At 50.0% G+C, this 20,439-nt stretch overlaps 1 protein-coding gene across 9 annotated transcripts; it reads right to left on the bottom strand.

Moving 5' to 3' along the window:
* Nucleotides 1–1,413: 1,413 nt before the first annotated feature.
* On the bottom strand, nt 1,414–18,816 carry ralgapb (Ral GTPase activating protein non-catalytic subunit beta). Of its 9 annotated transcripts, none has more exons than XM_086200386.1 (33): nt 15,687–18,816; nt 14,756–14,931; nt 13,529–13,731; nt 12,882–13,048; nt 12,614–12,800; nt 12,402–12,533; nt 12,113–12,282; nt 11,518–11,568; nt 10,940–10,984; nt 9,468–9,515; nt 9,233–9,393; nt 8,969–9,149; nt 8,691–8,790; nt 8,246–8,413; nt 7,705–7,819; nt 7,502–7,637; nt 7,337–7,398; nt 6,755–6,830; nt 6,542–6,675; nt 6,278–6,460; nt 5,718–5,866; nt 5,263–5,429; nt 4,549–4,649; nt 4,293–4,475; nt 4,001–4,186; nt 3,749–3,907; nt 3,457–3,580; nt 3,259–3,378; nt 2,934–3,001; nt 2,729–2,810; nt 2,001–2,055; nt 1,681–1,820; nt 1,414–1,598 (listed from the first exon to the last, which is right to left on the bottom strand). In XM_086200386.1, the coding sequence occupies exons 2-33, from the start codon at nt 14,909–14,911 to the stop codon at nt 1,426–1,428; spliced, it is 4,182 nt and encodes a 1,393-aa protein (XP_086056512.1). In that variant the 5' UTR covers nt 14,912–14,931; nt 15,687–18,816; the 3' UTR covers nt 1,414–1,425. The 9 variants fall into 9 exon arrangements, 8 of the variants coding, with proteins under 8 accessions (XP_086056512.1, XP_086056515.1, XP_086056514.1 ...); XM_086200389.1 differs by having other exon boundaries at nt 14,756–15,839; nt 16,976–18,816; XM_086200388.1 differs by having other exon boundaries at nt 16,976–18,816.
* Nucleotides 18,817–20,439: the final 1,623 nt, after the last annotated feature.

Genomic DNA, 20,439 nt, shown 5'->3' with positions numbered 1-20,439 from the left:
CGAGCTGCGGATGCTGATCAGCAGATTTATTTCTCCTCCTCACCGACTTCCCGCACAAAGAGGAAACAGAATGACGTCACTGACGTCTCATCTATCAAGTTCACTTGGATCAGATTATGGATTTGATCAGATATGAAGGAGCGCTGCTTCTGCCACTGCCAGATGTTTTTGTGTCATCCTTGAAAATCACTATGGTAACCGAGATTGGTAACCATGACAACTAGGGAAGAGGCAGCTGGACTTCTTCAAAACATCAGGCATGATAGGAGAGGAGGAGCTGAAGGAGACGGAGACAAGGAGGTGTTGAAGGAGAGGAGGAAGAGAATGAGAGGATAGAGTACAGAGGTGCAGGTGAAGAGGAGGCAGAGGTGGAGGTGTAGAGGAGGAGCCAAGGTGCAGGTGAAGAGGAGGCACAGAGGTGGAGTTGCAGAGGAGGAGCAGAGGTGGAGGTGTAGAGGAGGAGCTAAGGTGCAGGTGTGTAGGAGCTGCAGGTGAAGAGGAGGTGCAGAGGTGGAGGTGTTTAGGAGGAACAGTTGGAGGTGTAGAGGAACAGAGGTGGAGGTGTAGAGGAGGTGCAGGTGAAGAGGAGGCGCAGAGGTGGAGTTGTAGAGGAGGAGCCAAGGTGCAGGTGTGTAGGAGCTGCAGGTGAAGAGGAGGCGCAGAGGTGGAGGTGTTTAGGAGGAACAGAGGTGGAGGTGTAGAGGAGGAGCCAAGGTGCAAGTGTGTAGGAGCTGCAGGTGAAGAGGAGGCGCAGAGGTGGAGGTGTTTAGGAGGAACAGTTGGAGGTGTAGAGGAGCAGAGGTGGAGGTGTAGAGGAGGTGCACAGGTTAGTAATTAATGAATAAAAACATTCTTGTGCAGTTTTTTATTTGTGAGCGATCCAGGAGGGTCACAGGTTACTGTGACCTTTGACCTTCACTCCTGCTCATGTGACATTTGACACCCAGGAGAAATCCCCCTCCACCCTCAGGTCCCAAGGTTGAGGGCAAGCCCACTTCAACGGGAAGAAACCAGACTGACAGGACATGCTAGCTTCCTTAGCATGAGCTAAGAAAATAAGTAGAAAATTCCCACTGACAGGAGTTCAAGCTAATTGATCACTACATTGTAACAGTGGCGTGCAGCATTCACCGCCATTTTGGACTGAGACTTAAATACTAAACAAAGACACGCTGACTTCCTCAAGAACTTGACGCCATTTGACTCAACACTTTCCTCTCGCTCTTCTCCGTCTTTCCTTATATTGTATTTGACACATTCCTTCCATTCAAAATGGCGGCATTGCTGTCAGCTTCTTCACTCTTAATTTACCTCCAGCAGTGAGAGAATGAACGGAGGTTAACCAGCTGATTCAAACACACACTTGACTTTGTTTATGGTGAATAATGCAAAGGGTCGCTGTGGTGTCCCGTGTGAGGTCAAAGGTCATGGGTTATGAAATAGGGCGCTGTAGAAAGCAGGCTCAGAGCGGTGGCTGCGGTAGCGAAGGATGATGTCACTGATCATGTGCTTTCTTTTGATGTGTGGGGGCGGGGCCGAGTCACTCTCCAACCGTCGTCGAAGGAAACAGTTGATCAGTGTCTCTCTGACCAAAATACCTGGTGGCCAAAAGTGAAGAGACAGACAGGTGAGACAGATAGATGGGTGAGACAGACAGATGGACAGGTCAGACAGACTTACCCAGGCTTCTCTTGCTGACTACACTCCCGTTGACCAGTGGAACGACCAAACTGAATTTGCTGGTAGAGTTTCCATGGAAACCGATCTGGTAGAGTCCAGTTTTCAGAGGGTGAATGAAGAGGAGCTGGACTTTTGAAGAACTGATGGGCAGAGAGGTTTGAGAGACAGACAGGTCAGAGACAGACAGGTCAGAGACTGACAGGTATCCCAGTGAGTTCAACACTCCTATTAGTGTGGATGTGTAAGGAAAACAGAGTCTTTGGGTGGCGTCTGGCGGCAAGAAGCTGTTGTCATGGAGTTCCGGCGGCGGGCGGTTCTACCTGCTCAGAGCGTCCGTGGTTTCCTCCGCCAGCAGCTTAGAAACGGGGAAACTCTCTGAAACACAAACATGTTGGTGATGCCTTGACAGAACTGTCACCCGCTGCAAGATGACGCGCCTGGACTGTGTTACGCTCCTGTGTGTCTGCAGCGATGTCACTGTTACGGTTACCGTGGCAACTATCCACTGCAAAGTGATGAACTGACACTCACTTGAGTGAACAATATGACAGCTGACTTGCACGTCACATCGATAGAGCAGAAAACTCTTGGAGTACATTGAACTACAAAAAACTACAAAGAGTGAACCAGAGCGAAGTATTAATACTGAAACCACAGAGGGATTTTTGCAGACAATCAATGACACAACCTTTCAAATACAGGAGCGACAACAAGGACTGAAGGAAGCTGAACGACTTCAGAGTCTTTTGTTGCAACGCTGACAAAAGTGGGAGAGAGAATCCAGCCTGGGCTCCACCTGCTGGGAAGATCTGAGGCTTCTTCCTCTGCCTGCCAGCCGTCCTTTCAAGCTCTGTAAAGTCGCCCCGTAGCTTAGCATGCTAACCATGCTAGCAGATGAACGAAGCTCTAGACAAGTCCAGTGAGGTGTTGGGTCTTAGTTTGTGGTGGTAGTATTCAATGAAGTTAGTTGTAGTGTACTGATGCAGTTCTCCAGTAGTACTAGTATTGAAGCTCAGTTATCAGTATCAGTAACGATGCAGTGTCATACCAACGTCTTCCAAGAGTTCCACCCAAACGATGACAAATGAGGACACAGAATGGGAAGATTTCATGGCTTCACCCCGGGAAGTCTGGACAGGGAGGAAGATGCATGAGATAGGATCAAGACAGACAGACAAGTTAGAGACAGACAGGTCAGACAAGCTTTTATTCTGAAGGCTACACTGTGGGTTCAGGGCGGTGCTTTGGCTGACCTCTGACTTCCTCCGTGGCCTGGATGCTGGCTCCTGCTGCGACTCGTCCTGACTGCTGGACCAATGTGCTGCCAGCAGAAGAAAAACATAGAAGTCAGCGATGGAGATGCGGGGGGTGTACCAGGAAGCAACGCAGGGTTTTCTGAACTACAAAGATGGAGGGTCTGTCAGGAGTTGCAGGGTTTTAGAGATCGATAAAACCCTGTGGTCCCTCCTCACGAGCTCCTCCATGAATGACTGGGAATGATTGACAGGTGTGTGTTCAGACTGAGGCTATCGATCGGGAACGAGGACGTTTCCAAAAACACAACATATTCAGACTGACTATGTGACGATGATGATGGGACGATGAAGGTGATCCTTGTCAGCGCGTCTGCGTACATCAGGACAAACTTCTCGCCGTCAAACACGCCCCCTCCACTCTCACCCAGGGCAGTGAGGAATTCTGGGTCACAGAAAACAACCAGTCAGTGACCTCAGGTAACCTCAGACAGCTGACAAGTCATGTGATCAGAACACTAACCTGCGTTGTGGGTTCTGGTCCTGTCTGGCTGTGGATGACCAGCTTCTGCTGGCCAGCCGAGAGTTGACAGGAAGTCCAGGAAGTGAGAGGAGACGCTGCAGCTGGACGCGACGTTCTTCAGGATCTGCACAGAGAGCGTTTGTTTTCTTCACCTCAACATTCCTGCTGCTGTCTCTGGTTTCTAGACATGTTGTTCTCAGTTCCCCTGGTCTGGGATCAGGTGTGCAGCCACTGTGACCACAGTTGGTATTTCAATAGAAACAGAAAGGTGAGACTGAAGGTGTATTGTGACCTCATCAGCTGTCCTCTGTCCTGCTCTCATGTAGAAGATGAAGGCGGAGTCACGGTTTGTGGACGGCAGCTGGTCCAAATGTCTCAGATCCTCAGAGAAACCTGGCAGAGATGAGTCCAGAGAGACCAGCTGGGCTGGGACACCCCTAGTACCCGGGTCCTACAGAGACAGACACAGAGAATCTGACGGGTGGGAGAGACAGACAGGTGAAACCGAGAGCGAGGAACAGGTAAGACAGGCTCCATGCTTCACCTTCAGAGTCTCAGGGGTCAGCAGGCCGAGATGTGAAAGGAAGAGTCTTGCTGTCTGAAAGTGATTGGCAGGAGCTGGTGGCCTACAAGTTGTCATGACGACTGATTGGCTGTTCCCCCATGGTCGAGCCTCCACCTGCGTCTGCCTCCTCAACGTTGCTCGCAGACCCTCCACCTGCTGCTGCATCTGTAGACGAGGATGCAGGTTGGACTCCTGCAAGCTCTGATTTGAATGTTGGGCCGATTCTGGACCAGAAGAGTGATCAGGTTCTTGGCTTGGACCAGGAACTCACCTCACCATCGACGGCCTCATGGAGAGCTGGAATACTCCGATCTGCTTTAACCAAAGGAACTCTCTCAGCGCTTTCATGTATGACCCCACATGGTATCCCAGCATCCTCCGGGCCTGCAGCGGCGTGTTCTGGCGTCAGCGCTCGATGCAGGCTGACAGACGAGACTGAACACTGATCCGAAGCCTGTGAGACACTCCAGCTTTGTTTATATCCACCGTTATTATCACATATTCTATCTACGCTGATGTCACCGCACCTGAGTGTGTGTTCGTCCTTCGCGAGGCTGCAGGTGGAGCTGTAGAGTCCAGGCGCGACGACCAGATGGGCCTCGGATCAGCACCGTGAGCGCCGGACATGCTGCATGCAGCAATCACTGATTAGTCATTACAGCGTCTCAGACTGAAGGATTCATAGGTTTGAGGGCCGCTGGGTTCTGACAGTCTAACGCTTCAGTAGATGAACAGATAAACGGAGCAGAGCAGCAGGTGATGCGCCATGCAGGAGTTTTCCTGACGTCACTGATTTATGTGATGCAGTTAGATGAGATCAATGTCCCGTCTGACACGGAGACACAGAAACCAAGATTTGTCATGATCCACAACGAGTGGGATCAGACGGGAAACAGACACTTGTGACGTCTGCAAATTGGGAAAGAAAGAACGGAGCTGAAAACAAAACGAGCCGCTTAGCCAGCCGACACTGAAAGAGACTTTGGGGGGGTGACAGCCGTCGTCGCCAGGAGCAACTCTGGGATTCCGGCGTCTTGTGGAGACTCGATCTCTGACTTTCTGCTCCTGCCACAGCAAATATAAAACCACCTGATCCTGTGAGATCTGGGTTGGGTCGCTGGATCCTAGTTCCCAATCCAGTTCTCCAGTGTGTGGCTCTTCTACATTATGGCTAGAACAGTACATGTAGGGTACTGGAGTACATGTAGGTACTGGTTTTTGTTTGTGCTCCCATACCCTACCCTGTTCAGGTCCTGGCGGGTGTTCCAGCATGGCCAGGATCACGGACGTGTCCACCACAAAATATCGGAACTTCTTCTGTCTGTCACTCATACTGCAGCAGCCAATCAGAGCATCCTCATCCAGCGAACCTCCAGCAAAGGGACACGCGCCTGAAACCTGCATCACACTGAGACATCAACACAAATCATATTGGTGAGACCTTGTGGATCCAGTCAGCTGCACCAGGCCTGAACCAGAATCTCATCACACGTGGTCTGTTTGGAGTTTGGACTGTGGACTGAATCGTTGTTCAAGAACTGTCCGGAGGAGTCAAAATGTTTTCATTGAAACAGTTTTGCATGATAGTGGAGGACCAACACGGGTCCCTCTGCTCTTGATTCAGCCTCCAGGACCAACATGACCTCAATGACAGAACCTTTGCTCTCATCTCTCAGTGTGTTGTTGTTGTCATCACCAGCTCAGCGTGGCCTCCGCTGCCTCCTTCACCCTCTGAGAGGCCGGGTTCAGTTCTTTTTCCTCTTTACATGTCACTTCCTGTTCCTGTCTGGACTTGCTGCCTGCAATGCCCAGTTCCACAATCTCCAGGACCTCCGACAAACACGCCTTGACACACACACACACACACACACACACACACACACACACACACACACACACACACACACACACACACAAAAGTTAGACATTACCACAATAAAAAACGATTTTGATTTTTAGTTACTAGTTAAATGTTAGTAAGACATTAGTAACCTGGCAGTTAATCATATGTTACCAGGTGGTCAGTCAGTGGTCACCTGGTGGTCAGTCAGTGGTCACTTGGTGGTCAGTCAGTGGTCACCTGGTGGTCAGACAGTGGTCACCTGGTGGTCAGACAGTGGTCACCTGGTGATCAGTCAGTGGTCACCTGGTGGTCAGACAGTGGTCACCTGGTGGTCAGACAGTGGTCACCTGGTGATCAGTCAGTGGTCACCTGGTGGTCAGACAGTGGTCACCTGGTGGTCAGACAGTGGTCACCTGGTGGTCCAACATGGTGGGGTGTTGCGTTAACCAGGTGTTGAGACAGCTAAATGCTGCGACGATGATGGAGTGAAGGTCCCTGGAGTGAAACGGAGGAGGGCGACTGCACTGAAACACGATGTAACGACAGATTGCACTGACAGCCTCCCGCTTCTCTGACTCCTCAACTCTCAGCTCCACCTGCAGGACATCAGGACAGGTGGTTTAGACCCTGAACCAAAGGGTGGTTAAGTCACTTCAGGTAGTATGTGTGTTGTCCACCTTGGCCAGTCCTCCCAGTACTTCCAGTACAGAGAAACAAACAGCTGAGTCGTTCCTCCAGTGTGACGTCAGACGTTGCGTCAGCAGACACACAAACTGAACCCACAGAATTCCCGCTGGGTCCGACTGGATGGCTGGTTACCACGGCAACAGATGGGGTCAGGCCAAGTTACATCACATGACAAGCGTATCTCTTGAAATGATAAAACTCACTACTGGCTCGTCTGGTTTGACGGGTTCCCTCAGAATGCCCGGATCTACTGGATCCAGCATTCTGTGACTCTTGTGCCTGCAAACACAAACTGGGTTTCATTTCTTAATAGTTCATGATGACAAAAGAAACCCAAACTGTCAGGCTAAAGGAGAAGCTCCCTAGGAGGAGGAGAAGGAGGAGGAGGAGGAGGAGGTGGCTCCACATCAGCTGCTCCTCTGAAGAGAGTCAATACGTTGCGATAACCTGCCACGAACAGAGTCCATACATCCACTGTGCCATAAAGCAGCATCTGCATCGATGCCGAGAGCTCGTCGAAGATCTGAGTTCACTGGAAGAACATGAATCATCTCTTCTACCTTTTTTACATTTGTAATGACACCTTTTTAAGGTTTCAGGTTACAGGTGCCAATCGATCCATTGCATTCAACATAAGGGAATAATAAGTTGATGGGAGATAAACCACAAATTCACACTGCTGACCTATCAGGAACAACTGATGCCAGCGGGCTCGAGCAAACATGTCTGAGGTCTACTGGGGTTTTCAGATGTCAGTAAAGGTCAGTAAAGGTCAGTCGACGCACCTGCTGAGTTTGCCCCGCAGCCTCGAGCAGAGCGGAGTCCTGGACCAGGTTTAAGGTGGCCGCTACACACAAACACAATCACAAGCACCAGATCCTCCATCATCAGGTCAACGCAGTCAAGCAAGTCAAACCCTGATAAGACGTGAGACATCAGCTTCAACTCACCCAGCAGGGTCTGTATGTTGGTGCTGTGAGTCTCTGTCTGCAGAGCTCCCATCAGAACTTTGATGAGGCGGGCCCTCAGAGACAGGAAGCTACCTGCTGTGACATCATCATCGCTGAACTGCCCATTCAGTAAAACCTAGACACAAAGGCCCGAATGTGTTTGTTGTAATTATCATGAAGGATCGTTGCAGAAAAACACTCACCTCTGATTGGACTGAACCGAACTGCAGAGGGAGGGGAACCAGGGTCAGCAGGATGAGGATGGAGGCTCGCCTCAGATTCACCAGACTCACAAAACTCTTAAACCTCAACAGGTCCCTGGGGAGCAGGTGGAGGTTTAGTTTAGTTTCATGTCTCTCATCAACCTAACTGACCATCTGAGAGGGGAAAACTCCACTCATGCTGGGATGAACGAGCCTCGAGCCCAATATCAAACATGGCCACCTCACCCCGGTTACACCCCTTAATACAAACTCAAGTCTTCACATTAATAAGCAACTTTTCCTGCCCAAATATGGGCTGGACCGAGTCGACCCACTAGGAAGAGGACACCAAAGGGTGGAGAAACATGTAATTTCCTGTTGTCACAAGGTGGTGCTAAAATTCAAGGTCTTCCCTCAGCCCATTCACCACCCCTCCAACTTATAAAACACCGCACACATGACCTCCGTCTCAGAGGTAAAAATGCTGGCTGTAGGCTGGCTATAGTATCTGTAGTGACTGTAATACTTGCAGTACTTGTACCTGTCAAGCAACACCTTCTCTAGAGCTGAGATGAAGGGTGGGAGCAGCAGGTTGACACCTTTCAGGTCACAACAGAACAGACCAGGCGAGTTCAGGAGAACGGAGGCCAGAAGACGAGGACGCATCTCCTCCGACACTTGGAGACCCTGCAGGAGAACCCGGTAGAACCTGGACATTGGACAGAGAACACAAGAACACAGCTGAGTTATTGGTCACATTATTTTGATTTCTTTCACTACAATAAGATAAAGTAAAACAAAGTAAACAAAGAGAAGATATTTGACATGTTACAACGTCCCGTATGAATGTGTCCTCAACCAGGTCTTCACCTCGATTACCAAAGTTACCACACAGTTAAAAACCAAGGTTAAAAAATTAGGAACATGGCACCTGGCAAAGAGACTCCAGTACCCACAGAGAGACACCAAAGACTCCATATATGTACCTGGACAAGTAGACAGGTAGGATGTCCTCCGCAGTTTTCTTGCAAGCAAAAATCCTGCACAGCGTCCCACAGGCCTCAGCCTGGCCCGCCACCCACCTCTCTGACATCACAATGACATCACACAGTGTTGATAGAGGAGGAGAGCTATAATTATTGAGCAATAGTATCGCGAATAGTTTGCAGTGGTAGCAAAGGCTGTAGCAGGTGTAGTAATGGTATACCAAGTGTAGTGATGGATGTAGTAATGGGTGTAGCAGGTGTAGTACAGAGTACTGTACCAGAGAGACTGGAGTCTGTGTTGATCAGCGCAGCATCAAACAACCAGGAGCCAAACAGGTGGAGGAGGGAGTCTATGTTACACCTGAGGGGGGACAGGGAGGGTCGCGGCGAGGAGCTGAGGATAGACGAGGGGGGAGGGAGGAAGGAGGAAGACGTTCCGTGGTGAGGGGAAGAAGACACCTGAGGACAAGAGACAGGTGGAGTCCTCATGGGTCGCTGACACCAACGCCAGACTTGACACAGAGACACAAACAACCACCTACACACTGGTGTACCGTCACAGGCCTGCCGGTTGCCTTGGAGACATTCGCTGTCTTCTGCCTTCTGTTGTGTGGAGGGGGGGAGGTGGCTGAGGGGGGAATGCTGGGCAGGCTCATGTTCACAGGTGTGGGCGGAGCACTCCCAGAACGTGGCCGAGAAAGACCTGAGGAGCGCAGATTTCTGCTCTAATTATCTACCAATTACATCAGGGCATGGGGTTGGGTGGGCGGAGCTTACCATAGGAGGGCAGGCGGTCTTTGAACGGGCTGCGGGTCATAGCAACACCTGGAGACAATCAGGTTAAAAGAAGAAGAACCTGAAACTCACATAAGACCATCAGAGCTTTTTTCAGATCAATGAGAGCAGTAAAATCAACAGGAATCACTTTCCCCCCACAGGTGTGACAAGAGCCACCCGGGTCCCCGAGGTCATCAGGTCACAAGGATTTAGACCTTCTAACCACCGGACCCCTGGATCAGGTGGTTGGGATCGCCTTTCCAAGGAGCTCAAGCAGGCTGGTCAAAAACTAAAATCCACTGCTGAGAGAGAGGGTTCATTCTTAAAGAGGAATTATGTTCGCCCTCACCAAACCTATCAATTATTAAAATATTGGGGAATAATTTGATATTTAACGACTTTGTTCTTGTGACAAAATGTGCATTAGCAGACATTTACAGGCTTGTTTCTGGTGACAAAACCGGTTCCTGAAATGTGGGATAATTTAATTGTATTTAGTACATAAAGCATAAATCCAGGCAGTTTGAGAACAACTGAGTGCTGGGTGGGTATCGGGTGAGTGCTGGGTGGGTACCAGTGAGTGCCGGGTGGTGACGGGTGAGTGCTGGGTGGGTATCGGGTGAGTGCTGGGTGGGTACCAGTGAGTGCCGGGTGGTGACGGGTGAGTGCTGGGTGGGTATCGGGTGAGTGATGGACAGGTACCAGCGAGTGCCGGGTGGTGCCGGGCGAGTGCTGGGTGGGTACCAGTGAGTGCCGGGCAGTGACGGGTGAGTGCTGGGCGGACACCTGCGAGTGCTGGGCGGACACCAGCGAGTGCTGGGTGGACACCAGCGAGTGCTGGGTGGGTACCAGCGAGTGCCAGGCAGTGACGGGTGAGTGCTGGGCGGACACCAGCGAGTGCTGGGTGGGTACCAGCAAGTGCGGGCGGACGCTGGGGGACCTCTCCAAGTTCCTCAAGAAATGGTGACGTAGTTTATTCACACAGGGCGATGATATCTTTTAGGTACTCAAATCTAAAAATGTGTCTCTAACTCAACTTGTCTCAACTGGCAAGTGATTTTGAAGCGAACTGTAGAAATTTTGTAAGATGAGAAACGCCAGTTGATTGTTTTTAATATCCAGAAAGGAAGGCTAACTTAGGCGGCATCCGTGAAGATGATGGAGGCAGAAACAGCTGAGGCAAACACACCTAAGTCACATATCAATGTACCAACACAGCTTGGACACCTGGACATTGCCTCTGGAGGAAGCGGGAATCGAACCAGCAACCCTCAGGTCATCACTTTTACCTCCTGAGCTACGCCACCCCCTTGTGACTCTGCAAACACAGGGTCAAACCTGAAGGTCCCTCTCCAACCCCACCAACCCTGCTTCGTAGCCGGGGCCCCCTGGTGGCTCTGCTGTCTGGGGACAGTCACCTTGCTTCGATCAGCTCAATGATTGGTTTGATTGGGTCTGTTTATCTGGTTTACTGAGAGAAGGCAAGCGGTCTCTGAAATGAGTCGCCGTTGTCAATCCTGGAAAAGACAACAAAGGCAACATAAACAGCAACAGTCAAAACAACAACGTGTCTGAAGAGGATAAGACCAGCAGATAGAGACCCCCCCCCCCCATTGTGCTACAGAGCCCCGGTGCCCCGACAGATGGCTAATGGTTGGTGGTTTATTGAGGACTAGAGGAGCGACTGCTGCTACTCATCATGAGGAGGAAGAGGATTCCTGCTGGACACCAGCATCCTGGACCTGAGCTAGCTGATGCTAACACTTCCCACCTACTACCAGCCACTGGGCTAAACTAACCCATACTGGACCTGAGCTAGCTGAACCAGAATATACACATAGAAGGAGCTGCAGGGAGGCTGAGAGAGGGAGACAGGACAGGAACCTGAGCCATCTGAGTAGCTTTGGGTGTATACCTACTACAACATCTAAGCTAACCAGCACTCAGTTGTCTGGTGGAGGTCTAGGGAGGAGAGGCTCCGGGGAGGAGAGAGGGGTCCCGATCTGTTTGTCCGACTGTTTTTACAGGTAGTAGAGTAGCAAAAATGTACCGGTGCTGGAGGGCAGCTGCTCTGTTGGTTCCTTGTTGATCACAGTTAAGCCTGCAGAAACACAAGTCACAGTTAAGTGCATAGTGAGACAGATATTGAACTACATTCTTAGAGCTAAAACTTCATAGTACTACTGTGGCAGATCTCATCTGGGGCTTCTGTTGACATGTGACTGTTTTGCATGCCGCATAAAACACGACGCAAGAAAGATGTTGAAGAAGTGAAGCCACTGGAAGAACTTGCAACTTTGTGGAGATGAACCCAAACAAAGCTAGCAAATCACAAATGCACTGCTAGCGTGACTGATCACCCGGAAACTGCAAGTCACTGTGGAGCCGTTGCACTTACAGGGATCATTTGATTTGCAATGCATTATGGGGTGAGTAGTTGTGATAATTACGTGCACAGTCTTTGACATTTGCCTTTTTTCATCTTTTTTAATGCCTTTTTGTGCCAAATTTAATACTTTGCAGTCATGACTGATCTACTTCCTTGTTTGCAGTAGAGCTCGATTGACCTTTTGATGGTCTGGCTGCTACCTGTGTGACCATACAGTTCAGAGGTCGCAGTAGGGGTCATGTGAGTGCCAGCGTACCCAGAAAGGCATCAACAAGTGTGCCGACTACTCTCATGGCTGTGAGGAAGATGTGCGGCAGCTGAGCATCTCCTCCTCTTAACATCTCCTCCTGGGCCAGAGGACTTGAGCTGTCAACCAGCAGACGACTGAGGTCCGCTGGGTTCCTGAGAGAGGGGCAGGGACTGGTGCTGTTAGCAGAAAACACTTCACATCTTCATGTGGAAAAAGAAAGATGTTTGTTTGAAATTTTAAGGATGGTTCAGGGAGATCTGAGTGCTGATGAGCTTTACAAAACCATGTGTGCTACCTGAGCATGTGCAGGAACCTGAACCAAGTCTGCGGGACACGTTTGTTGTCCAGGTCTGCAGGGATCAGTGCCGCATCTTCCTCTGGGACGGTAAAGGAAGGGAAAAGCGGACCGAAACTCAGCAGCAACAACCTGAAGGCGCAACACACCTGCGTGGTTATGACCAAGATGTAAGATAATGGACAGAATAAAGAGTGTTCTGATGTGCTGACCTGGAGGTCAAAGCAGCTACGACTCGGCTCCACTGTTCCACAACCACAGGCTGATGTCTCCAGCTGCTCACCATCTGCCTGCAGGTCTGCCACAACGACCGTGACGGGAAACACCGGGCACAAGACAGCAGCCAAACCTCCAAGAGGACCTCCATCGACAGCTGAGACAGCTGCTTTGATATGGCTCCTGCAGAGAGAGAGAGAGAGAGAGACGGGTGAACAACAGACAGGTAAGGACAGCCACAAAGGGGCAGAGTCTCCTGCTCACCTGCAGTGGTGGGTGGGGCCAGAATACTGTGGTTGATGCGCAGCAGGAAGTGTATCAGGGTCTCCCAGGTGTCCCGGGTCATCAGGGTGCTCTTCCTGGCCATTGATTGAACTGCACGCAAAACTTGCTGACAGAGAGACAGGTAGACCAGGCTGTACTGGTCCGACCTGAGGAGGACAAGCCAGTTATGATGAGGACAAACAAAAGAAAATCCATCAGGGTTCGACAGCTGACCAGTGTGAAGAGCTCTGATTTGGTCATTCTTTTGCTTCTAAACGCACTCTGGGACACCAGGTAACATCAGGAGATCTTTTCTCCTTTGTAAATCTTTAGCGTCCAAGTTTACAGGGATCAGGAAGAGCAAAGTGATCCACAAACTCACATTAACTGACCACAAAAGAACCAGCTAGAGAATCTGTGGATCTTCCTTAATGTGCGGTCACAAATAAAAAGAACAGTGAGTCCGAACTACAGGGCCTCTTGGATCCAAATGACATGAAGACCCCAAAAAAGATGAACAAGCCAACTAGAGAACATCTGGGTCAGGGTTCCTAGAACTTGTGACTCCACCACAGGACCACAAGAACATGATAGAAGATCATCTAAAAAAACCTCACAGAAGGTCTAGGATCAGTGGGGCAGTTTACCTGAACTCGAACAGGTTGTGCAGGTGTCGAAGGATCTTCTGGACGTACATGTTTGGCTCTCTGATGATGGGCGGTGGGATGGAGTCTCTCTGGGAGACCAGGGACATCAGCCAATCAGTGTAGACATCCACACAGTGTTTGACAGTGTCACAGTCCAACGGGAGACTCAGACCGTAGCACAACACCTCCATTGTCCACTTCACCTGGACAAACAAGTGCAGCAATGTCACCGATGCAGCCTCTTCACTGCCCCTGTAGTTAGTCTAGAGGTAGGGCAGGATCCAGGTTGCAGGCTGGTACGGGGTCCAGGGGATCGGTTCAGTTCAATCAAAGTCCTGTACAAGGTTTGTTTGGGCGATCGTACTCATGTGCATTAAAGTCCACCAAACAAGTTGAGAAGGACTTTGTTGGTGGTGACTGGACCTCAGGCTAGGAACGAAAAATAAGGAAATCCTCAGTTTTTACTGAACTTGATTTACTATCTTTTTTCCTTGTTGAAAAATAACTATCGATGACAAAGACATTACTAATCCAAGGGTTTATTATGCATGACCTCCCAATGTGGAGGTTGGCCCGTGTGTTCCCCGTCAGAGCTGTGCTCACGTTGGTGCTGCTGTCTGCTGCCAAACTAATGGGTCTACTTCAGCCAGGTTCCGGGAGCAGATGCACATCTTCCAGCTAAACGCATCACTCTCCACCACGCCACGTTGGTGATTGGTTATCAAGCTGGCCAGTTATCCAGGCTCAGCTCCGCCCCTTTCACGTGAACATGCACAGGCTTGATGCAAGTTGATAACCATCATGGTGCAGGAAGAACATAAAAGTGAAAACATCAGCATCAAGTCAGCAACGAGATAAACTCTCCTAAACTCAGACGACACTGAACGATGTATACAACGGCTGTTCCCGTGGGTCCGTGTGTGGCACGTTCTCCAAATACTCACAGAACTGGGGTTCTGTGAGTCAGTTCACATTCTGGGTGGAAATCATTTTTCTTACTTAAACTCAGCAGGAGCCGTAACAGAAGTCAATGATTTCCAAACTGTTGGCGAGGCTCTGTTGACCAAACTGAGCACTGATTACAGAACAGCACTGACTTGTTTACACACACACACACACACACACTGACACACACACACACACACACGCACACACACGCACACACACACACACACACACACACACACACACACACACACACACACACACACACACACACACACACACCTGTTTGTCCGTGAGCAGAGGACTGCAGGTGTCGGAGTTTCCCAGGCTGACTCCCAGGGGCTTTACCACAGCGACAGCAACATCTTGGCCCACAGAAGGCGGGAAGGAGCTGAGCACACTCACATAACTCCGCCCACTGGGAGGTGATTGGTCCATGACCTAAGAATCCTGCTCACCTGAGTGAGAGAGACAGGCAGAACATTCTTTGCAGCTCCCGTGGGTCCCAGCCCAGAGGTTGAGAAACTCTGATATACAGTGTATATGATCAGTTAATGAGTTCACATCCTCATCTAGGAACTGGAAATCAGAGTCAGTGCCACCCTGCATGACCCAGTCCTGTCAACACGCCGCTTATTTTGGATATTTAATCAACAGAACCACAAAATACGTGCTACCTGTTGATGTTCAAACTTATTTAAAAGTCTAAGAATAACAAACATTTTTATGTTGCGCAGGCAAAATTAGAAAAAAATGTAATTGAAGTGTAAGAAGTACTTTCCCCTCTCCTGTGACCCCCTCCCCTCCCGTAACCTATGCCACCTGATTTCTCAAAGGCTTTTTGACAGTAAAGCTTCAGGGTAAACTTTCCCCATTTGCTCTAGGAATGCAGGTACTTCCTTGTTCCCTGCAGATCTACAGTTAAAAGATGGGAGGAACCATCAGGTGGGAGGGGTCAACATGTGGGAGGAGCCATCGGGCATCAATTGTTGCGGGATGTTGATGACATCAGACCTCAAACTGGTTCCATTCCTACGGACGTGAACTTCAGAGGTGAAATGGCTCAGAGAGAAGTTCAGCTGGTCAGAGGATCCATCTGCTGTTCCGTCTGTCTGGATCTACTGAGGGATCTGGTCCCTGTTCCCTTTGGACACAGCTACTGCATGACCTGTATCAAAGGCTTCTGGATGGAAGAGAGGAGAAGAAGACTTACAGCTGTTAGCAGCTGTAGTGGAGGAGCTGGAGGAGACTGGACTCCCCGCTGGTGGAACCCTACAGGAAGCTGCAGGAGAACGTCTGCTGTGGTCAGGAGAAGGTGATGGCGATGTTCTGTGGCTCTGATCAGCAGTGCATCTCTACCTCTGTCCTGTGGACGAACACAAAGGCCATGATCTCATGCAGCAGAAAGACGCGAGAGGCAGAAAGATCTGGAGGAGAGTCGACAGACGATCCAGTGGAGAATCCAGGACAAGGAGAAAGAAGTGGAGGAGCTTCAGCAGGAGGCGAAGGACATCAACATCTCTGCTGACTTAGCAGTGGACGAGAGTGAGAAGAGCTTCTCTGAGCTGATCTGTCTGATGGAGCAGAGACACTCTGACGTGAAGCAGCAGATCAGATCGAAGCAAGAAGAGAGTTGAGTCCAAGCCCTTCAGGAGAAGCTGGCGCGGGAGATCAGGGAGCTGAAGAGGAGAGGTGCTGAGCTGCAGCAGCTGTCTCTCACTGACCAGAGCAGCCGGTTTCTCCAGCGTCTCCCCTCACTGTCCCAACCCAGAGAACCTGGAGACCTCGGCGCTACTTTGAGGACGTGAGAGCAGCTGTGTCACAGACCAGGGACCAGCTAGAGAAGCTTCTGAGAGAGACGGACACCAACGTCTCACCGGCTGGGACTCTGATTCCTGAGTCTTATTCCAGACATCCTGCATCCTGTCGTATCAGGTACCCTCAGTTTCTGTTAGCTTAGAGCTAAATAAACGTGGCTGGCTCCTTCTGTAATCTGGAGTCACAAAGAAGTGATGAGGAAGGAAAAACATCTTCGTGAGCTTGAGACTTCTGCTACTCACACCTGCTGGGTCAAGTTGTACATTAATGATGGAACTCTGTGGTTCCCAAACTTTTTCAACTCAAATGTGAGCAGCGACGAGGTTTTTCTCCGGTTGAGTCTAATCAGTAACAGCAGGAACTCAGCCGACCTTCAGCCGCCACTGACAGAACAGTTCCTTCACTGTGTTTACGCTTGCTCCTGATTCACCTTCAGGACGAGAACTCAAACCTTCACAGCTTCAACTTCATTTACTATTTTTGTTCAAATGGACACAACCGTGTTTCTTTGATTAAAAGTATCGCATTTTTCTTTTAAGTTTAACAAACAAAGAGTACATCAGAATGATGAAGTTCTGTCTTCAAATCATTTGAGTTAGGAACTTGTACTTGAGTACAATAAATGAATTTCTTCAGAGAAACAAGAACTTGACCTCCAGAGTTCTCTGAACTGAAGCGTCCTACCTGTCAGACGTGAGTCCAGGTGAGCCAACACCTGCACGCGCTCAGAACCGCTCAGACAGTCTGGCCACTCAAAGTCAACGTGAACTTGAACTCACCTGCTGCTGCTGCCTTCAGGCTCAGCTGATACGGATAAGTTCTCCCTGAGCTGTGACTGTCAGGCGCCATGTTGCCGCTCCTCAGGTGTGTTTACAGTAAACACAAGCACATGCGACTGGAACAGATCCTTATTCAGTGCGTTTGCTCCTTCATGCAGTCACAAAAACTGCACGCATTGGTGAAGTCGTCAGGTGGAGGCTGACGACAACCTTCTCTGTAAAATGTCAGCATGAAACATGTTGGTTCTTCATCCAGGACAGTTGCAGAACACAAACCGGACCAGGTTCCGTTCGGCCAACTATAAGCAGACCACAGAAATCAAAGACAACAAGACCAAAGCCTCATTAAAGGCGAAAACTAAACCAAAATCAGCGACCAAGCAATTAAACAGGACCTCTGGAAGCCAATAAGGAGATGAGAAATTAATTAACAACAAAACTGGTTGATGAATCGACCAAAGGTCGACGCAGTTCTGGGTCGGGGAGGAGCAACACGTAGTAAATGAAAAACACCTCGTGTGTCACTTCTTCACACGCGTGGAACATCCTGCTGTGTTCTCATAGAACCAGTGTTCTAGCTTGGCGTGCTCTCACTGACCCTGGTACCTCAGGCGCATTGCAGGGGTCCTGACAGCAGAGGGCGCCAAACGCTTGAGGATGAGGAGGAGAAACCTCCAAAGAACCAACCTACACAGAGAACCTCTGAAGAGAACTGGCCTGGGTGGAACCCTGACATGAACAAATCACTTGACTTGCAAAAGAAGATGAAGGCAGCAGTGTGGGAAGTTTCCAAGTTCATTTGTTGGTGACACAACAAACACAAAACTGGCCCCTCAGGGGTGTGTGTGTGTGTGTGTGTGTGTGTGTGCGTGCTTCCTGAGTTCACCACCATGGCTTTCCCTCCTGCTTCACTTCTTCATGACTCCAGAATGTAGCAGCAGATGTCAGCTTCACAGGTCATGAGCAAACGTGCCAGGGGCCCCCGGATACGTGCCGCGGCCCCCGGGGTCCAGAGGGCCTGAGGCCAGAGCCTTGGTGTGACATAACTGGATGTGATCAAACGGATCCACTCCAGTTTAACAGAACCAACATCATCCATCATGACACCGTCAGGGAGCCTGCTCGATTCTCCAGGACGTCCCAGCCTGTCCATCATTCTGCACCCGGGGCCCCGTTCTGGTGGAGGAGGAGCTGCTGAACCCCTCTGTTCAGGTTCAGTCACACAGCTCATGAATCAGCTGAGAGACGAGCTGAAATAAAACAGCGCGCTGGGATCAATCAGCTCATCCTGATCCACTGGATCAGAACAGGACCAGGGGCTCGACGTGATCACTCAGCCGCTCAGCCACGGAGCTGCTGCTGGTGTGTTACTGGTCCTACTGGTCCACACTAAATATCCTTCAGGTGAATCAAACACAGAAGTTGACATTTGTGGTCACAACTGACTGACGAGAGCGGAGGAGCTGATCTGAATGTGTCGACTCATCATGGCGGCGTCGACGCTCCGCTCCTGTGTGATGGCCGCGCTTCCTCCAGGTTGTGTTACATAACATCCTCTGCCTGGGCTCAACACTCGCAGACACTCGGTACCTTGTCAGCAGCATCAAGTCTCCCTGAGCTTCCAGTGGGATCTGCAGGTAGCAGCAGCGGCGGCGGCGCCAAAGAAAACACGCAGAGTCGTCCATTTATGGAGCGAGAACGAGTGCTGGCCGTGTGTGTGTGTGTGTGTGTGTGTGTGTGTGTGTGTGTGTGGAGAGTTCAAACAAACTGTTAAGACCTCATTTCATTCCATATTGATGTGATTCAATATAAATTCAATTTTACAAAACAAAATCCATGTTCACAGACGTGTGCCTGATCCACACGGGCGCCTTCTCATGCTCCTCATGTAATATTGAGTGCAACACTTTTTCCTCCATGTAAACATTTGTTACGAAAAATAAACCAGTACGTAAAACAATGTGCTTATCAATGTCAGGATTTTCCAAATTAATACTGCATTGGAAAAATATGTATGTTAATCTACTGATGACTTGTGTTCCAGTGCAGGGGTCCTCCCTGTGGCCCCCAGCAGGAAGGTTGTGGGTGGAGCCCCGGCTGGCGCACGGGGTCTTTCTGGGTGGAGTCTGCTGGAAAGTATTTCTACTCCTGTAACATGACAAGGTATTTGTCATGTATTCCTTTATATAGTATTCATACTTAAGAGTACTTCCCACTTTTACTCCACCATATTTATCAGAACTTCTCAGGAACTTTGAGGAGGAGACACGTCCTGGCTTCTCACGTTTGTTTGTGGCGTTCGTTCAGAAGTGTGATGACGAGCCTGATGAAGACGTTTAATGTGACGGCAGTCAGCACGTCGAGTGATGCTGAACCACTACAGACTCCGAGGCGACCCAGAGAGACATGGTGGCCGCGTCGTGCACGTGCACGCCACCGCTGGCCCGTCTGGCCCAAACTAACCGGCTCACACTGTCTCTGAACTCCTGTTTTAATTGAGCTTTTCACTGCTGGAGCCTTCGCTGCTGCGTGAATACAAATATTTCCTCGACCCTTTGACTGCAGCCGGGGAGAGGCCAGGACGGCGGGCGGTCCCATCATTACTGTAACGAGCACAACTGGAGCCTGAATTATTGGGTAATGAGATAATGTGAAGTAGAAGCAGTTTCCCAGCAGGTGCTTGGGTCTGCTGTGGCTCCAGAGCTCCTCGCTGGCGTTCAGGACCCTGTGAGCTCGCTCTCATCTCATGTAGAGAGACGGCGACAAGCCTGAGGCAGAGGACACGTCTCAGTGAAAGAGACGCAGCAGGCCGACGATGCAGCAGCAGGAAACATGAACAAAAGTGTCCTGCTATACCAGACGACAGCTTAGCTGCTGTTAGCCGTCGGGCTCCGTTAGCTTCCAGCTAAACTACGTGGTGGGCTCTTCCTGCATTCTGGAGTCACTAAGAAGTGATGCAGGAGTTTGTAGTGGACGGATAAAAACACTATTAGGATGAAGTTTCACCTAAAAACGACCAGTTTAAGAGTGAAGTTCATCTTTCTGAAGCATTCAAACGATGTAATTCGGCATTTTTGAGGACATTTTATTGTGAACTGGAATAAATCAAGTCCAGCTGCTTCAGCTATTTTCAGCCAAATGCAAACAGAGTCTGGTTTTGCGAGCGCCAACGATCCCACAGACCACAGCAGCCTCCCCCGCAGCAACGACCGGGCTTCGTACCCTCTGCTGCGTTTCAATAGCAAGCTGCTGAAACCACCTTGAATTTTTAATCACAGGTGTAATCTATGCTGGGCGTGGCTGTCATAGAGGTTACCGCGGCAACCAGATGTTGTGGGAACTGATATGATGCAGCAGTAGATCTGTACT

Source organism: Aulostomus chinensis, chromosome 3 (genome assembly GCF_037954235.1).
Source record: "Aulostomus chinensis isolate RoL2024-O1b breed Wild chromosome 3, RoL_Achi_v1.0, whole genome shotgun sequence".
Lineage (NCBI taxonomy): Eukaryota > Metazoa > Chordata > Actinopteri > Syngnathiformes > Aulostomidae > Aulostomus > Aulostomus chinensis.
The sequence above is the reverse complement of the archived record's forward strand: the minus strand, read 5'-3'. Positions and strand labels throughout refer to the sequence as shown.